Raw genomic sequence first — 17,808 nt, 5'->3', positions numbered from 1 at the left:
ACTCACATAGCGATGCGGTTGATTCTTAACTGCCCCCCACTGAAATGACTGATTAAGGTCAATTAGGGATGGACAATAAATGCTGAATCAGTGACAGCCAGATCGCAGAATGAATTTTAACCAGTGGAGTGCCACATGGATCATGATGGGACCTCGCTCCTAACATAGAACATAGAAAATACAGCACAGAACAGGCCCTTCGGCCCACGATGTTGTGCCGAACCTTTGTCCTCGATTAATCATAGATTATCATTGAATTTACAGTGCAGAAGGAGGCCATTCGGCCCTTTGAGTCTGCACCTGCTCTTGGAAAGAGCACCCTACCCAAACTCAACACCTCCACCCAACACCAAGGGCAATTTGGACATTAAGGGCAATTTATCATTGGCCAATTCACCTAACCCGCACATCTTTGGACTGTGGGAGGAAACCGGAGCACCCGGAGGAAACCCACGCAGACACGGGGAGGACGTGCAGACTCCGCACAGACAATGACCCAAGCCGGAATCGAACCTGGGACCATGGAGCTGTGAAGCAATTGTGCTATCCACAATGCTACCGTGCTGCCCTTAAGAACAAATAAATCTACACTATATCATTTTACCGTAATCCATGTACCTATCCAATAGCTGCTTGAAGGTCCCTAATGTTTCCGACTCAACTACTTCCACAGGCAGTGCATTCCATGCCCCCACTACTCTCTGGGTAAAGAACCTACCTCTGATATCCCTCCTATATCTTCCACCTTTCACCTTAAATTTATGTCCCCTTGTAATGGTGTGTTCCACCCGGGGAAAAAGTCTCTGACTGTCTACTCTATCTATTCCCCTGATCATCTTATAAACCTCTATCAAGTCGCCCCTTATATACACAGAACTGTAACAATTTACATCAATGATTTGGAGAAAGGAACAGAGTGCACTGTGGCCAAATTTGCAGATGTTACAAAGGTGGGAGGGAAGGCAGGTTGTAAATAGTTCACAGAGAGGTATTGACAGGTTACATGAGTGGGCAGAAAATTGGAAAATGGAATTCAATGTGGGAAAATGTGAGATTGTTCATTTTGGAAGAAATAATGAGAAAGCGGATTATTATTTAAATGGAGAGAGGGTGCAGAAAGCTGTAGCACAAAGGGACTTGGAGGTCCTTGTTCATGAAACCCAGCAAGTTAGCACACAGATGTGGAAGGCAATAGGGAAGGTAAATGGAATTCTGACTTTTATTTCAAGGGCGTTGGATTATAAAAGTGAAGAAGTGTTGCTGGAAAGGTACAAGGTACTAGTCGGGCCACATTTAGAATACCGTGTACAGTTTTGGTCCCCTTATTTAAGGAAACATATGTTATCACTGGAGGCAGTAATATGGGGATTGACATCATATTCGTTACCGCTTATTGTTTATTGTTGGTAGGTGAACATTTGGGAGAAAATGTGAAAAAGGAGAATATAAATATATATTTTTTAAAAATTGGAGGCAGTGCAGAGGAGATGCACATGGATGATCCTGGTTGTGGAGGGTCTGCTATATGAGGAACGAGTAACCAGGTTGGGTCTGTACTCCTTGGAATTCAGAAGAATGAGAGGTGATCTTATTGAAACATGTCAGGTTCTTAGAGGGTTTAGACAGGGTAAATGTTGGGAGGATTTTTCCACTCATGGGAGTGTGTAGGACCAGAGGGCACAGTCACAGAATAGAGGGGGTGCTCATTTAAGATGGATTTGAGGAAGAATTTCTTCATTCAAAGAGCGGTGAATCTGTGGAAATATTTAGCCCAGTGGAGGTCGAACCCTTGAACATTTTCAAGGCTGGGATTGATAAGCTTTTAATCTGTTGGGGAATTAAGGTTTACGGCGAGAAGGCAGGAAAGCGGACTTAGTGAGTGTTAGATCACGTCCGATCTTATTAAATGGCAGAACATGCGCAAAGGGCTGAATGGCCTACTCCTGTTCCTATTTCTTATGGTTTTATTGTCTAAATAGAAACTGCCCTTCACAATCACATAAGCAGCACTGCCACTATATACGAATACGTGAACATTGGGTGGTCAAAACAAATTTTAACCGTTAATCTGCAAAATGAACATGAATTTAGCAGATCCAGTAACACAAGAAATTCTGCAATTACAGCTTTAAGAATTAATATTTGAAGCAGCTCTCAGACATTTTCAGTGAAGACAATGTTTGTGTTTTATTATAATTGGCAAAGTTACTTACGGGAAAATCATTTTTTCAAATCAACAATGATACATGGATTGTGGTAAACAAAGTGCAGCTAATTTATCTGGGATATCACAGTACATGCAAGTCCCAGATTCTGACAGCTTCTCGCACTCTGTCAATTCTGTCCTCACTTAACGTGTCTGGGCACTGAATGAAAATATTCGTACACAAGCTGCCAGTCTCTAACAAAGCACTGATGGGTTCCAGACTGGTTCACATCCTGCAGCCAGGCTGCTGAGTGATCTGTGGAAGCCAAGGGAACAGGAAGGAAACTTTCTTTTCCTTTCATACCAGCCCACATTCAACTGTAAGATTTATAATTAGATCTGCGCTACAGCTCCTGCTGCAGTTGTTTGGCCACATGGACAGTTATGTCTGGACCATGCGCATGGGTTTGACGACTTTGGCTGGACATAGTCTTGGAGATATCTCGTGACCTTGCCCCATACCTCTTCCATTAGTCATCCAACATGTCCACCCTTCTGGTATCTAACCTTTCCACACCAATTGGAAAGTGAACTATTACCCAGTTGGATGTTTCTTGACTGCCAATGAAACAGTTTCTTAGCTTATCTCCAGTATGCCTGATATCAATAAATGACAGTATTCCAATAAAATTACAAAATAACAATTTTTTATTGCCCGTAAAATGTTTCCTCTGAGTTGCTCATAACAGTATCCTGAAAATTATTCTTTGATCCCTATAAACTCCTGGAGGCTTGGCAATCCTCCTGTGGACAGACGAGGACACAGGGTGGGTCCTTCTGCAAGATGCGTCTGGTCAAGTGTGCCTTTGTTCTGAGATACAATTCTCAATGAGCTTGCAGCGCTTGAAGTTTGTGCAAGTGAAATATTAGGATTTTAACATGTTAGCGTCAAAGAACAACACTAAGCTTGGTAGGCAATGCTTAACTCTTGAGTGAATCATCAGTTACAATATATCTAAACAACAGACAATCATGCCCTAAACTCACTTATTCCTTACTAACAATTCTAACAAATGTATACGGGGCTCAATAATTGTCACAGGTTACGGGGTCACATTCCGGAGACTTGAGCACAAAGTCTAGACTGACATTCCAATGCAAGACTGAGGAAATGTGTCACATTCGGAGATGTCTTTTGAATGAGACGTTAATCCGAGGCCCTGCCTGCCCTTTATTCTGAAGCTTCTCCCTCATGTCCAGGACAATACGTATTTAATAACCACAATAAAACCGATGGTCTGATTGCTGTAACATTGTGAGAGATTGCTGTGCCTGAAGTGGCTACCATATTTCTTACATTGCAGCAATGGCTGCACTTCAGAAGTACTTCATTGGTGGTTAAATGCTTTTGGATATTTTGAGGCAGTTAAAGGCGTTATAGAAAAGCAAATTATTGCTTTCAAACTGATCGTCCTCTGACAGTGTGGAAAATTGGTTCTTTAATGTTCTCTGTTACGTGAAAATCCCCTCCGAATCAATTCTGATACTGTCATTCACAGTCTTGAAATGGAAGGTCGTATTCAAACATTAAGAGAACACTGGCATAATGAAAAATAATGTCAGCAATAATTTTGTACCCGGAGTAAAAGGAAACCGAAAGATTGTGGGTTGGATTCTCCGCTGTTGCGCCGGCAGCCCGGGGATTTCCTGACGCCATGGGACTGCCCACAATGGGAAACCCCATTGGTCGGCTGGCGAGACAGAGAATCCCGGGGGCGCGTGCACCAGAAATCTGGTGCAGCAGGATGGAGAAACCCACCCCTGAATATCTTCACCAACACAATAGGAATTACTAGACAGAAAGAAACTGACATTCGAGTATTAAAGCAAAATACTGCAGATGTTGGTAATCTGGAATAAAAACAGAAAATGCTGGAAAGGCTCAGCAGGTCTGGCAGCCTCTATGGAGAGAGAAACAGATTTAATCTTTCGAGTCTGTATTGCTCAACAGACTTGTTTTAACTCTGTTTCTCTCTCTACAGTTGTCGCCAGATGGATTGAGTCTTTCCAGCATTTTCCATTTTTATTTTGAGTTCCATCTAGTATGCCTTTTATTCATCCTGATATTTGGATTTTAGAACAATAATGGAGTTGTTGGGCGGCACAGTAGCACAGTGGTTAGCACTGTGGCTTCACAGCTCCAGGGTCCCAGGTTCGATTCCCGGCTTGGGTCACTGTCTGTGCGGAATCTGCACATTCTCCCCGTGTGTGCGTGGGTTTCCGCCGGGTGCTCCGGTTTCCTCCCACAGTCCAAAGATGTGCGGGTTAGGTGGATTGGCCATGCTAAATTGCCCTTAATATCCAAAATGGTTCGGTGGGGTTACTGGATTACAGGGATCGGGTGGAGGTGTGGGTTTTAGTGGGGTGCTCTTTCCAAGGGCTGGTGCAGACTTGATGGACTGAATGGCCACCTTCTGTGCTGTAAATTCTATGTAAATCCAAGTGACACTTCAAGATGCTTCAATGAGGAAACAATGCAGGGATGGATTGCAAGGAAATTTAGATCATTATGTATGTTTGGAAAGTATAAAAGGTGTGCCAAGCATTTTTATGAACATAATGCCCCTTGAATGCCACGGCTTTATTTGTTGCATGCAACAAAATGTAATATGTTTTATGGCATCATGGTGTGTGGCCTTTAACTGCTAAATATTAACAAAGCCCGGATAACTACATCCATTAAAACAAAGATGAGATCAGATTTGACATAACATATGGCTATTAGTTGTTTTGCAGAAGGAATGCGCCTTAGGGGCATTGCCTCAGCTTGTTCTTGCCGGGGTTTTCCTGCAGATTTTGTGACACTATAAAAAGCCTTCTGGTTTGTGCGCTGGGGCCTGCTGTGAGTTCAGGACCCTGATATGAACTACCCACATCAGGCGGAAAATGGGCAGGAAAAGACAGTTAAAATGAGGCTAGCATCTGACCCCCTCTGATTCCACTGCATTCCCAGTGCATCCTGAAGTTGACCTGCTCTTTTAATTAAACCTTACCCAGCCATTGGGCCTCGCTTAAACATGCAGTTCGGTACCCAATTTGGTAATTATGCCCGATCTGCATGGTTCGTCAGAAGCTTGAAAATGAGACAGTGATAGATTTCCTGTCAGGATGGAGTTATGAGGAGGGAGACTGTGGGACAGAAGACGTCCAGGAATCTAGCTTGTTTAGATTTTTTATTACTTCCTTGTAAACCAGGAGGGCAGTACCATTCCCCTGGGAGGGATTGGGTACATTTTCCATTTGTCCTGACCACCTCAGAGAACCTTGTCCCACCCATCATGTGTTTCACTGTCGCTTCCTATCTGCAGCCTTACATCTCCCACCCAGGCAGTGGACCTAGCTGGGGCCAGGTGGGTCCCTGAAAACATATATGGAAAGGATGCCCAACCATTAAGATTGGCCTGGCCTCCACCTCGCCTGGATGTGCTACCACTTTGGGGACAGTGGCCAATGTATTCCACACCCCACCTTAAAACAAAAGAAAATCCAAGGTTTCAGTTTTCATCTCCAATCTTTGCATTGACTGACTTTGCGTGAGTTTATAAACTGTAAAATAAATCAAGTTTAAGATATCACCAGGCTGGAAGCACTGTCGCATTTTACATTTTAATTAAGAGCTAACAAGACAGTCCACTAATCATTCATTTTTTAAAAATCACCAAGGATCTGCCACTGATCAGCAAGCACATACAGCTGAGCCCATGCACAGGAACTTGTACGGTGCCTGCAGTATAACTTGTGCTACTTCCTCTGGTTTGGGGATTCCAGCACAAGGGGACACAATGTGAATATGAGCTCACTGGAGAAATTGGGAAGCAGTTTTTTTAATATTTGAAAATCTGAATCTCTCTTCCCCACCACAAAATGGTCGGTGCTGGGGGTCAGTTTGAATTTCCAGGACTGTGATCGAGAGATTTTCGTTATGTAAGGATGCCAATCAAAGGCGGATAAATGGAGGTGAGGTACACATGAGCACGATTGAATTGAGTGGTGTACTGCATGGCCTATCCTGGTTCCTAAGCTTGTATGTCAGTTTGAACTATATCCGTACTCAAAATGAAATCTATGGTGTAACTATAACATTTTAAAGGGGCAATGATACAATTCAAGTGTATATTTGTATATATGAAACAGTTTCAGGCTGCAGAGCAGTCGTTTATCATGTTGTTATTTTCAGATAGATTTAATTTCTAATTCTTCACAAGTGATTGGGCATTAACATTTTGCATTACTATTGAACATTAGCTTGTTGCAAGCTACAAGTGAATTAAACATTCTTCAATTTTACTTGATGTTTTTGCAGAATCTCGTTCTGGCTGTATCGATATTGCAATTCCACTAGAAACTGTGATTTAATTTCTCATGCAAATTAAACTTTACCCAAAGTGCTTTAGTTCTAAAGGTGCTCATTTAAGTTGCATGTTGGGAACTGCAGCTTAAAATGAGAAAGGTAGTTTCTTCCAGGGTTGGTCTTTCGATGGCTATTTGAGTAAGTGTGAGTTATGGTGCAGAACTGTAACGATCAGGTAAGTTGCCATTCCCAAGGGCAATTAGAAATGGGCAATTGACTTTACCAGCGATGCCCACATCTCATAAACAAATACTTTTAAAAAATAGCCCTGGTCATTGCTGCCAACCTCTATGTACTGACCCCTGGTGGAAAGTGAGTCTATTGCACTTGGGTGAGGGTTAGGTTTTGGGTTGGTTTTGACGACCCTCATATATCAGCAAATAGCAGCTACAACAGGATATTGGGCTGGGTGGAGGGTGAGAGGTGGAATGGAGAAAAGAGGGTGTGGTTAAATGAAAATAAATGGGTAAAAATTAAAAACTATTTTTTAGCACATCTTTTTTCATTTGATTCTAATTTTCTACTAAAGTAATATAAAAGAAATTGTGGGGCCTCTACCTGTAAGATGAATTTTTGTCATAAAATTGTAATTAGGCTTTTGATATTGAGTGCTTATGATTTTGGCCAAATATTTGATTTTTTAAAATCGTTTCTGAAGGGACTACCTCATGCTAGGTCAGCTCAAATGGGCTTTAAGTTCATGTAGTGCCTGATGCAACAGGTAATGAGCTCCAACAGTGCTTAAAGAACAAATTATTCAACTGCGTTGGGCATCTCAACTCAGCGTGAAACTGTTCTAACTCATACAGAAGGACATTAAAAACTCACAAAATAAGAGCAGATGTAGACCATACAGCCCATCAAGCCTACTCCGCCATTCCATACGATCATGGCTGACCTTGGGTTCCAATTCGACATTCCTGCCCAACCCACATATCCCTTGATTTCCTAAGAGACCTCAAATCTGTCTATCTCAGTCATTAATGAATTCAACAATGGTGCACAAACCAAAATCTACAAACACTCTCACTTTCCAACACCATTCTCTAAATAAGGTTGGATTTTCTTTCTCTAGAGCACAGACCTTGAGGCCAATTTTAATGTCCCTATCACTGGCCTTTCTGAGCTCAGCCAACTTAGAACAGGTCTTAGCAGCACACAAAATAACACAGCTACTCAGCGACCATAGGTCCATCTTTCTCCACATTAAAATGTACAATCTTTGTTCTGGTTAACTGAAAAAGTTCATGCCCATAATAAGAGTAAGTGAATCAAGCCGTAAAAAACCCCAAATAACTCACATTTCTACTGAGCATATCACAATCTCAAGATGCCGAAAGTGATAACAGACAATGAAATGCTTTTGGGGTATGGATACTTTTAAGGAAATGTGGCAGTCAATTTGTCCATAATAAGGTCCCACAAACAGCAATGACCAGGTATCCTGTCCATCTATTTAGTTGCAGATAATCTTTAGCGATGTTTATTGTTAAATATACATTGAGCTGGGCATTGGAGGAATCTCCCGTGCTCTTTGTTGAACAATAACGTGGATCTTTGACATTCACTGGGAGGGCACATGGAACCTCGGTTTAATGTCTCATCTGAAACACAGCACCTCGCTCTCTCAGCACCACACAATGTCTCAGCCCAGGTTATGTGATTAAGTCTCTGAACTGGGAATCTGCTGGCTCTGAGGTGTGAGTGCTAGCTACTGAACCATAGTTGATATTTTTAAAAGCCTACGCCTAAATCATGCGTGAACAATCTGTGTTCTCTTTCTCCCTAGTGACGCCTCAGTACTGTCTGTTAGAGCGATGGTTGTCAATGAGGGCTATAAAGAGGTTGTTGCTAATAAAATTAAATTCTGAATCAGCACAACAAAGGCAGATAAAATGTCCCTTTGAATCAAGGGCTGAACAAAATATATGAAATTAATTAACTTGACCCTTCATAATGAAAAGACTCATCTTCATTTGACAGCAGACATGTTCAACATAAAACAGCATACAACACAATGGGCCCCAAAATCCAAAACTTTGCCATTGCCACATGTTACCTTCAAAGAGAATCTGAGTGATTTCAAAAATACCTTACAACATGATCCTGAAATGCTGACAGATTGACTTAATGTTTTGCAGCATGTACTGCATCTGCAGCCTCACTCACCCCCCATTCAGAGAGGATGGAAAACACTCATTGCTTAGATCTTAGAAACAAAAACAGCAAAGACCAGACAATCTCAGCCGGTCTGACAGCATCTTTGGAGAGAAAAGGGAGCTAACGTTTCGAGTCTGGATGACTCTTTTTCAAAGACATCAGACTCAAAACATTCTCTCACCACAGATGCTGTCAGACCTGCTGAGGTTGTCCAGTATTTTCTGTTTTTGTTTCAGATTCCAGCATCCGCAGTTGTTTGCTTTGATATTAGCTTAGCTCTCTGATGCTGCTAATGATGGTTTGACCATTCACACAGGGGAGACTAAATGCAGGCTGGGTGACGGCTATGCGGAACACCATTGCTAAGTCCGCAAGCATGATCTCAACTTTCCTGTTACTTGCTTTTTCAACTCAACATCTTTCTCTCATGCCCTCACGTCTGTCCTCAGCCTGCTTCAATGTTCCAGTGGAGCCCAGCGCAAACTGGGGGAACAGCACCTCACCCTCCAATTAGACACGTTACAGCGCACAGACTCAACATTGAGTTCAACAACATTGATTGTGACCTTTGTCTTATATCTTGACCCCTTTTTATTAAAAATAAAGTTTTTTTTCTGAACTCAACCACCCCCTCCCCCCCCCCCCCCCCCCTCATCCCCCCCCCCCCCCCCTCATCCATTTGTCATTCATTCTTATGTTTTGTATTCACTGGGCACCCTTTGATCTCCGATTAACATCTTCTGCTATTTTACGTTAATACCACTGCTAGCACCTTCCATAATCCTTCACATTGCCATTAACACTTCCTCTGTCTTGTGCTTGACACATCTTTGTTGTAATCTTTCCGAGCTCCCATCTATCCCAGAATCCCAGAATAATACAGAAAAGGTCCTTCGGCCTATCGAGTCTGCCGCATTAAAGACACCTGACCTGCCCACCTAATCCAATTTTGGCCCCTAGCCTTGAATGTTATGGCATGCCAAATACTCATCCAGGTACTTTTTAAAGGATGTGAAGCAACCCGCCTTTACCACCCTCCCAGGTAGTGCATTCCAGACCGTCACCACCCTCTGGATAAAAAGAATTTCCTCAAATTCTCCCTCAACCAAACCTCCTGCCCCTCGCCGTTAACTTGTGCCCCTCGTAATTGACCTTTCAACTAAGGAGAACAGCTGTACCTCATCCACCCTGTCCATTTCCCTCATAATCTTGTACATCTCAATCAGGTCGCCCGTCAGTTCCCTGCTCCAGCAAGAACAACCCAAGCCTATCCAACCTCTCTTCATAACGTAAATATTCCATCCCAGGCAATATCCTGGTGACCAGACTTGCACACAGTACTCCAGCTGTGGCCTCACCAAAGTGGCCTACCACTGACCTTGTACTCTGCTGCAGCTGCTGCACCCCCTGTTACACAGTATATAATCCATGCCACATCACCCTGTCTGCAGCTCGGAAGAAGAGTCGTACGGACTCAAAACGTACTTGTTTCTCTCTGCATAGATGCTGCCAGACCTGATCACTCTTTTCAGCATTTTCTGCTAATATACAGGCTACTTAAAATGTGCAGTCGACGGGAATATAGATTTGCCTAACAATACATGAAAACATTGTATTCTTATTATAAATTTGCCATTTTTTCAAATATTTTAACACTTGTGCAGGATTTATCCTCCACTGTGGATATTTCATTTTCTATGGCTCTTGCTGTAATTTTGCAGTGTTTGTTTCATTGGAATAAAATAAATCCAAAACCAAGTAAAAAATGTGCCACAGCAATTGATGGAGCATCTAACATGTTGGGACTTATCTGGGACAGAATCCAGTGGGATGTATGGAGGTCAGGTAGCTTTAGAGAGATGAGTATGTTTATAAATAGGGATGGAGAGGGAGACGCACAAAGAATAAAAGGGAGCTTGATTCGCTCTAGACCTGGGGGTGGGGTTAGATTCTCTTTTATCATGAAGTAACCTTGTCCCCTAATTTTCCTTTATCACCTCAGAACATTCATCATACAAGTTTAATGTTGGAGTGATGTGATTTGAATTGTGCATTTATACATGTGAGGCCTGATTTTAACTCGATTCCAGTTACTATGGTAACAGCCCGGAAATGGGTCACTTGCTGTCCCATTAACCCTGGCATTCCAGCTAATAATCTTTATTGTCACAGGTAGGCTTACATTACACTGCAATGAAGTTACTGTGGAAATCCCGCCCCCCCGCTACCACCATCTTGGCAGCCACTATAACATGCAAGTTGGGTTCTTATCACACACATAAAATCCAAATTGCAATTTTGATGGATAAACAAATGGGTTTTGAGTGCAGCACACGCTCCTCTCATTTGTCCCAGCATTTAACAGACTAATTAATGGTTCTTAAATGAATGTCTGGAGGCCACTTACAAAACGGCCCAATGAGATTTGACCTTTCTTTGCTGGTGAAGCTGGTATATTGCTGCCCTGAATTAGGCCATTATCCCAATCTGCAACACTTCTCACCACCCAAGGTTTGGGCTGTCGGACTGCTCAGCTTTGGAGCCTGTCAACTTCCTATAACCAGCAGGTTGCCGGGGACATGTAAATAAGACCGGGGGCCTTGCGATGGGTCAAGCCGCACTCCATCTTGGCTCAGCACATTCTGATTTTAAATCCTTCCTGTGGGATGTAAATCATGTGTCAAGACCCAAACTGGAGTCAATATGTAGCAGAGCAAACTTCCTGAGCTAGGGAATCTCTCTGCACTAAACAACATAAGAACCCAAGAACACAGAAATTAGGAGCAGGAGTAGACCATTCGGCCCTTCGTGTTTGATAAGGATGAACTGACTGTGGCCAGAACTCCACGTTCTTGTCTCCCCCAACCCTGTAAAGATGCCCTTGCTACGAGCTCAAGGAAATTAGGAGCAGGAGTAGGTTGCACTGCTCCACTGTCAGATCAGTTGCTGACTCTGGATTGAGAGTGCACTTGTATTATAATCGCAGCGTTGTTGTTAAGTGAAAGTGCTTTGCAGCAGAACTACTGCTGTGTTGCCAATACATGCTGAGTGGTAGGTTATGTTACAGATACCATTCTCCAGCACAGTATGTGTGGAATAGCTCACAGATCTGCAGTTCCGAAATTAAGCTGCCAGCTCCCATGTTGCTTTACACCAGATTGGAGTTCTGCATCTGCCTGCTTATCCATATGTGAAGAGTCATCTGACACACGTATCCTCATATTAAATAGGTTCAAAATCAAGTTTTGCTTTCCAGTAAGTGTTGTGAACCATTTGAGAACTTGTACAATTTGCCTACAAATGCTAGTTATGCATGCAAAAATTATTTTGCCCAGCGTCTAGTTTACCAAGTGACATCTGACTCATGGGGCGTCATTCTCCGACCCCCCGCCGGGTTGGAGAATCGCCGGGGGCTGCCGTGAATCCCGCCCCTGCCGGTTGCCGAAGTCTCCGGTACCGGATATTCGGCGGGGGCGGGAATCGGGCCGCGCCAGTTGGTGGGCCCCCCCGCTCGATTCTCCGGCCCGGATGGGCCGAAGTCCCGCCGATAAATTGCCTGTCCCGCCGGCGTGGATTAAACCACCTTTTGAACGGCGGGACAAGTGGCGTGGGCGGGCTCCGGGGTCCCGGGGGGGGGGGGGGGGGGGGGGCGCGGGGCGATCTGGCCCCGGGGGGTGCCCCCACGGTGGCCTGGCCCGCGATCGGGGCCCACCGATCGGTGGGCGGGCCTGTGCCGTGGGGGCACTCTTTCCCTTCCGCCTCCGCCACGGTCTCCACCATGGCGGAGGCGGAAGAGACTCCCTCCGCTGCGCATGCGTGGGAAACTGTCAGCGGCCGCTGACGCTCCCGCGCATGCGCCGCCCGGAGATGTCATTTCCCCGCCAGCTGGCGGGGCAACAAAGGCCGTTTCCGCCAGCTGGCGGGGCGGAAATTCCTCCAGTGTCGGCCTAGCCCCTCAATGTTGGGGCTCGGCCGCCAAAGATGTGGAGCATTCCGCACCTTTGGGGCAGCGCGATGCCCATCTGATTGGCGCCGTTTTGGGCGCCAATCGGCAGACATCGCGCCGTTTCGGGAGAATTTCGCCCTTGGATCTGCATAAAATACATTGAATGATGTTTTGGCACAGCTTAAGGCTTAGACATTGGTCATGAGTGTCATATGTCCAAGGTTCCAAAAACTGAGACTATCTCTCTGGCTGACATCCACAATCTGCTGAGGCGAACTCAGGTCATATGGACAGCACATGTTGCCAGAATGCCTGAGGAATGCTTGTCAAAAAAGCTATTCTATGTCAAGCTAATTGAAAGGAAATGTTCCCATGGAGGCCAGAGAAAGTGCTTTCAGGACAACCTGAAGTTGTTAGTAAACAATTTTAACATTGTCCCTGAGACATGAGAGAACCTCACACAGGATCACTCTATATCTTAACAGCAAAGGGGCTGGTTTAGCACAGAGCTAAATCGCTGGCTTTGAAAGCAGACCAAGGCAGGCCAGCAGCACGGTTCAATTCCCCTACCAGCCTCCCCGAACAGGCGCCGGAATGTGGCGACTAGGGGCTTTTCACAGTAACTTCATTTGAAGCCTACTTGTGACAATAAGCGATTTTCATTTCATTTCAAAGGCCCCGTCTCATCAGACAGAACAGCATTGTACTGGCCATCAGGAAGTTAGAGTTTCAAGCACCTCTTCTGTGCCAACAATGCATGTTTGTCCATCATGTAACAGATTGTTTTGCGCTCAAATTCGACCGAGCGGTCAGCTTTGAGCACATCACACGTGAAACACATTGAATTCTTAGTCATTGTCACCTTTGACTACATAGGATGAACACAACGATGGCGATGATGCCAACAATGTCACTCATGACCAACACCTCAGGTAACTTGTTCCCTGGCCTCCAGCACTGTTGCTTTGAAACTGCCTATGAAATGATGCTTGAGAATCCCTAGTGATTCTACCAACAGGTTCCTGTGCCTTTGCCCGACTCCCTACGGGTGTGATCTTCAGCCTCTATGACTCCCTTCCCACAAAGGCTTGATTGACATTGATGTTATCATCAATGGGGATATTATGTGCACAAGCACATTAAGCAACATACTGTACGTGGCACACAGTGTGTACCAACATCCTGCAGCACAGGATTTTAATGCTGTATCATGAAAAGCACTGGCACTCTGAATTTTAATGGGATCCAGTTGCGTGTGGGATCATTCTTGCGAGATCCATGTGAGATCTGCCTTTCATCACGAATCTATCAACTCGAGGAAGGAAGTCATGTTAGGTTTGGATTAATGCTAGTAATTAGGCTGGTTTCAACTATATTGTGCAGATGATAGCATTTAATCTTCCACTATGAAACAGGACACAACTTAGTTCCCCACAAACTTCCGTATAAGCATAATTGTGGTTTGACGTTCAATGTGGCCTCATTTTCAGTCTATATTCCAGAAAGTAGGGAACATTGCTATAACTTTCTGATGGCACTGCTATATGAAATAATAAGGAAAATGGTACAAACTAATTTCTCGAGTAAATTTTGCGACAAGTTTTTTTCCCCATTCTTTTGACACTGCTACAAATGAGTTAGTGACTTTGCCAACTTCTTTCCTACTCCCTTCCAGTTTGCTTCTTAGACCTTGTGGAATTAAGGAATATTTCTGTAGCTCTTTTCCCACAGAAAATTAAAGAGGCCTGCCGGTTCAGGATGATTATACAGCGATTGTAAAAGGACATTGTTAGACAGAACGAATAACGTTTCCTGATTCTGAAAGTCATGTTCTTAAACAATATTTACCGAGATCTTCTATTTCAAAGGATGCAAGCACTGAGGTTAGCCCAATGGTGTGATATATACCTCAGATAGGGAGACTTACATTGATAACAACGTTAGTTTTTGTCCCTGCTCACTCCTGGCAAGGAGAAGTGGGCCGAACAGGGATTTCAGTAACAAAACTGATACAGTTTATATAACTTACTGGAGAGAGTGAACACCCTGACGCTGGCCTCTAAATTGTTCCAGCTGAGATTCAGACCAATCTCCAGATGTGGAAATAGAGCATGTGTTTCTACTTTGTGCTTGCTGAATTCTGTAATCTTAACTTACTCTGGAGTTTATTGTGTTCTTATTTATTTCCAAAAATAGCACACAAATGTTGATGAATTTTATCACTGCCTTATTTAGGAAATCTTGACCGGGTAAAACTTTGTCGAGCTGAAGACAGTGATTTTTCTTTAGATCTATGTTTTATTTATTAAGGAGAAAGGACATTTGGAGCAAATCCAGAGACCTTCACATCCTGTTCATTCTTTGTCAGAACAAACCATTTACTCAAGGAAACACAGGCCCCCACAGTGAGATACCAGCGCACAAATGTTTAACACATTCAGTAGTATTTTAGTGAAGGCTGTAACCTATTTAAATTATATTGTACAGCCTCCCCTAAAAAGAGCAGAGAGAGAAATTTGAGACGAATGCATTAAGCATTTGGACTTTTAATTTCTCACTTATTCCAGCACTCAAAGCATATTTTGTGTTTTGGTTGGAGGGCCTTCTTTCTTTTTTCAGGTGCTCATTAAAGTTGTATATTTTCAGTATTTGGGTGGTAAAATTACTCTGTATGATGCATTTGTTAATCTGTTGACGTTGAATGGATTAATAAATGGATTAAAGTAATATCCAGGAATTTCCTACACAACACAGCATCTCTTTTGCTCCAAATATTGTTGACAGTGATCCCAGGCTCCTTGTCCATTTTGTGGGCGATGATACTAAAATGGCAATGGGATCTTCGGCCATAGATTGCTGTGCACTCTACATACGGAACTTGTTAGTGTCTGGATTGGTTCTAAGTTATGAGGCTTGACATCAAAACGGTTTGTCACAAAACAATTCTTTTACTAAGCACATCACATGCCAGATGTTCTGAATTAAAATTATTTTTCCCAACTTATATCTGCTGGAGTTTTTTTCACAAGCCACATGAATTAATTTTTCTTATGCAGTGAAATTCTGCCGTTGAAGTATGGTCATATGATATTCCTTTGTCTGCTTTAACAGAAATGCCAATGGCTTATAGCATTTCTGTTAAGAAGATGGAGGAAAGCATTTCAGGGATATAGACCATGGGCTGGATTCTCCGATCCATCAGTTTGTGTTTCTCGGAAGCGCGCTGTTTTCTGGCAGCAGGATTCTCTGTTAGCGCTGCTTGTCAATGGAATTTCCCATTGAAGCCACCTACGGTGCCGGAAAGCCTGTGGGCAGGGATGCGCTGCCGGCAGGAACAGAGAATCCAAAAGAATTCTGGCCCATGTGTTTTTATGCTAATATTCAAACAGCATGATTTCCAAGTCTGTTACGCTCTACGCACTAAGGGCGAATCTTGTAATAAGTATATCTTTCTGTTATGACACTGAAAAGGAAACCATCTGTGAAAAGTTAGTTTTGACCTATCTGAACAGTAGACTCCAACATGAATGTTGCTATTTGTCCAGCACTGACCAGGGATGGCAACAGGCCGCGCACACATTGGCTTCCTTGGTCCACCAGGGTCTTTCTCGACAACACGCTGCATGTCACACTGCACATCTCGCTGAACCTCGCGCTGAATGTTACGGGGCACATCACACTGCACGTCACGAGGTACTTCACGCTGCACGTCGCACTGCACCTCTCGTTGGACTTCACGCTGTATCTCACGCTGCACCCCTTCCTCCTCCAGATACTGAGCACTGTAGAAACAACAGGGACACAGTCACCGGGCATGCTTAGGAATGTATGAAAATCACGGATGAATGTACCAGTGGCTGAGCTGAGCTGAGCCAACTAGGGAGTTTTGCTTTCCATCGCAAATTCTTCTTACGCTTATCCTTCAAATCAAGGATTTTCTTTCCCCAAGTTTCTTCCCTTCCTCAAATTTCTTGCTCATTTCCTGAAGCTGCAGGATTTACATTGCTTCACTATTGTGCCCAAGATGTCCATTCAGCGTCCTTGTCCCAGAAAACTGTAATTTCCTGTGTAAACCTCTCCTCTCATGCACCCTCTCCTCCTTTAAGATGCTCCCTAAAACTCTCACCTTTACCAAGCTTCTGCTCACCTCTCTGATATCTTGATATGAAGCTAGGTGTTGCAGTTTGCTTGATATTGGTCTTCTGCGGGGCCTTGGGACATTTAATCAAAGGCACTATATAAATGCAAGATTTTGTTATTTTTAAGATGGGGCAAGATTCTAGCGACAGCTTCAAAGGTCTGGTGACAGGAAAGTTAATGTTTCTGGCACCCTTAAATTTGGAATTGGTGGCACAAGTTGATCTATTTCTTGAATTAAAGCATGTAAGATCCTGGGCTTTCTAAATAAAGGCACAGAGTCCAAAAGAAAGGAATTTATGCTGGAATTTCCTAAACCGCTAGCTAGTCCTCAGCTGGAGTATTGGGCCCAATCATGGGCACCATGCTTTTCAAAGGATCGCGAAGCTATGCAGAGGGTGCAGAGAGCATTTTCCGGAACTTTCCACAAATAAGGGCTTCAGGTACATTGAGTGCCACAAATATAAGGTATCTGGCAACTAGCGAAAGGGGAGATTAGGAGAAATGAAAATGAAATGAAAATGACAATCGCTTATTGTCACAAGCAGGCTTCAAATGAAGTTACTGTGAAAAGTCCCTACTCGCCATATTCCGCCGCCTGTCCGCATTACACAGCGGGTTTTAATGATTTGCAATGAATGCCTGAATGGCTGATATAAAACGAGAATTAGATATGTAGTTGAAAATAAAAATTTGTGGCACTATGTTAATGGGCAGCAGAGTAGCACAAGTGGATAGCACTGTGGCTTCACAGCGCCAGGATCCCAGGTTCGATTCCCGGCTTGGGTCACTGTCTGTGCGGAGTCTGCACTTTCTCCCCGTGTCTGCGTGGAGTTCCTCCGGGTGCTCCGGTTTCCTCCCACAGTCCAAAGACGTGCAGGTTAGGTGGATTGGCCATGATAAATTGCCCTTGGTGACCAAAAAGGTTGGGAGGGGTTATTGGGTTACGGGGATAGGGTGGAGGTGAGGTCTTAATTGGGTCGGTGCAGACTCGATGGGCCAAATGGC

At 43.8% G+C, this 17,808-nt stretch overlaps 1 protein-coding gene across 4 annotated transcripts in view; it reads right to left on the bottom strand.

The window, feature by feature from the left end:
• Positions 1–17,808, bottom strand: part of LOC140427203 (protocadherin alpha-C2-like) — a 213,326-nt gene that overhangs the window by 53,491 nt on the left and 142,027 nt on the right. For all 4 annotated transcript variants that reach the window (XM_072512802.1, XM_072512799.1, XM_072512801.1 and 1 more), the window contains exon 4: positions 16,216–16,445. In XM_072512802.1, coding sequence (XP_072368903.1) covers positions 16,216–16,445 — 230 coding nt within the window. The remainder of the gene's footprint in view (positions 1–16,215; positions 16,446–17,808) is intronic.

This window comes from Scyliorhinus torazame, chromosome 7 (assembly GCF_047496885.1).
Source record: "Scyliorhinus torazame isolate Kashiwa2021f chromosome 7, sScyTor2.1, whole genome shotgun sequence".
NCBI lineage: Eukaryota > Metazoa > Chordata > Chondrichthyes > Carcharhiniformes > Scyliorhinidae > Scyliorhinus > Scyliorhinus torazame.
Note: the sequence above shows the minus strand (reverse complement) of the source record. Positions and strands in the feature narration are given on the sequence as shown.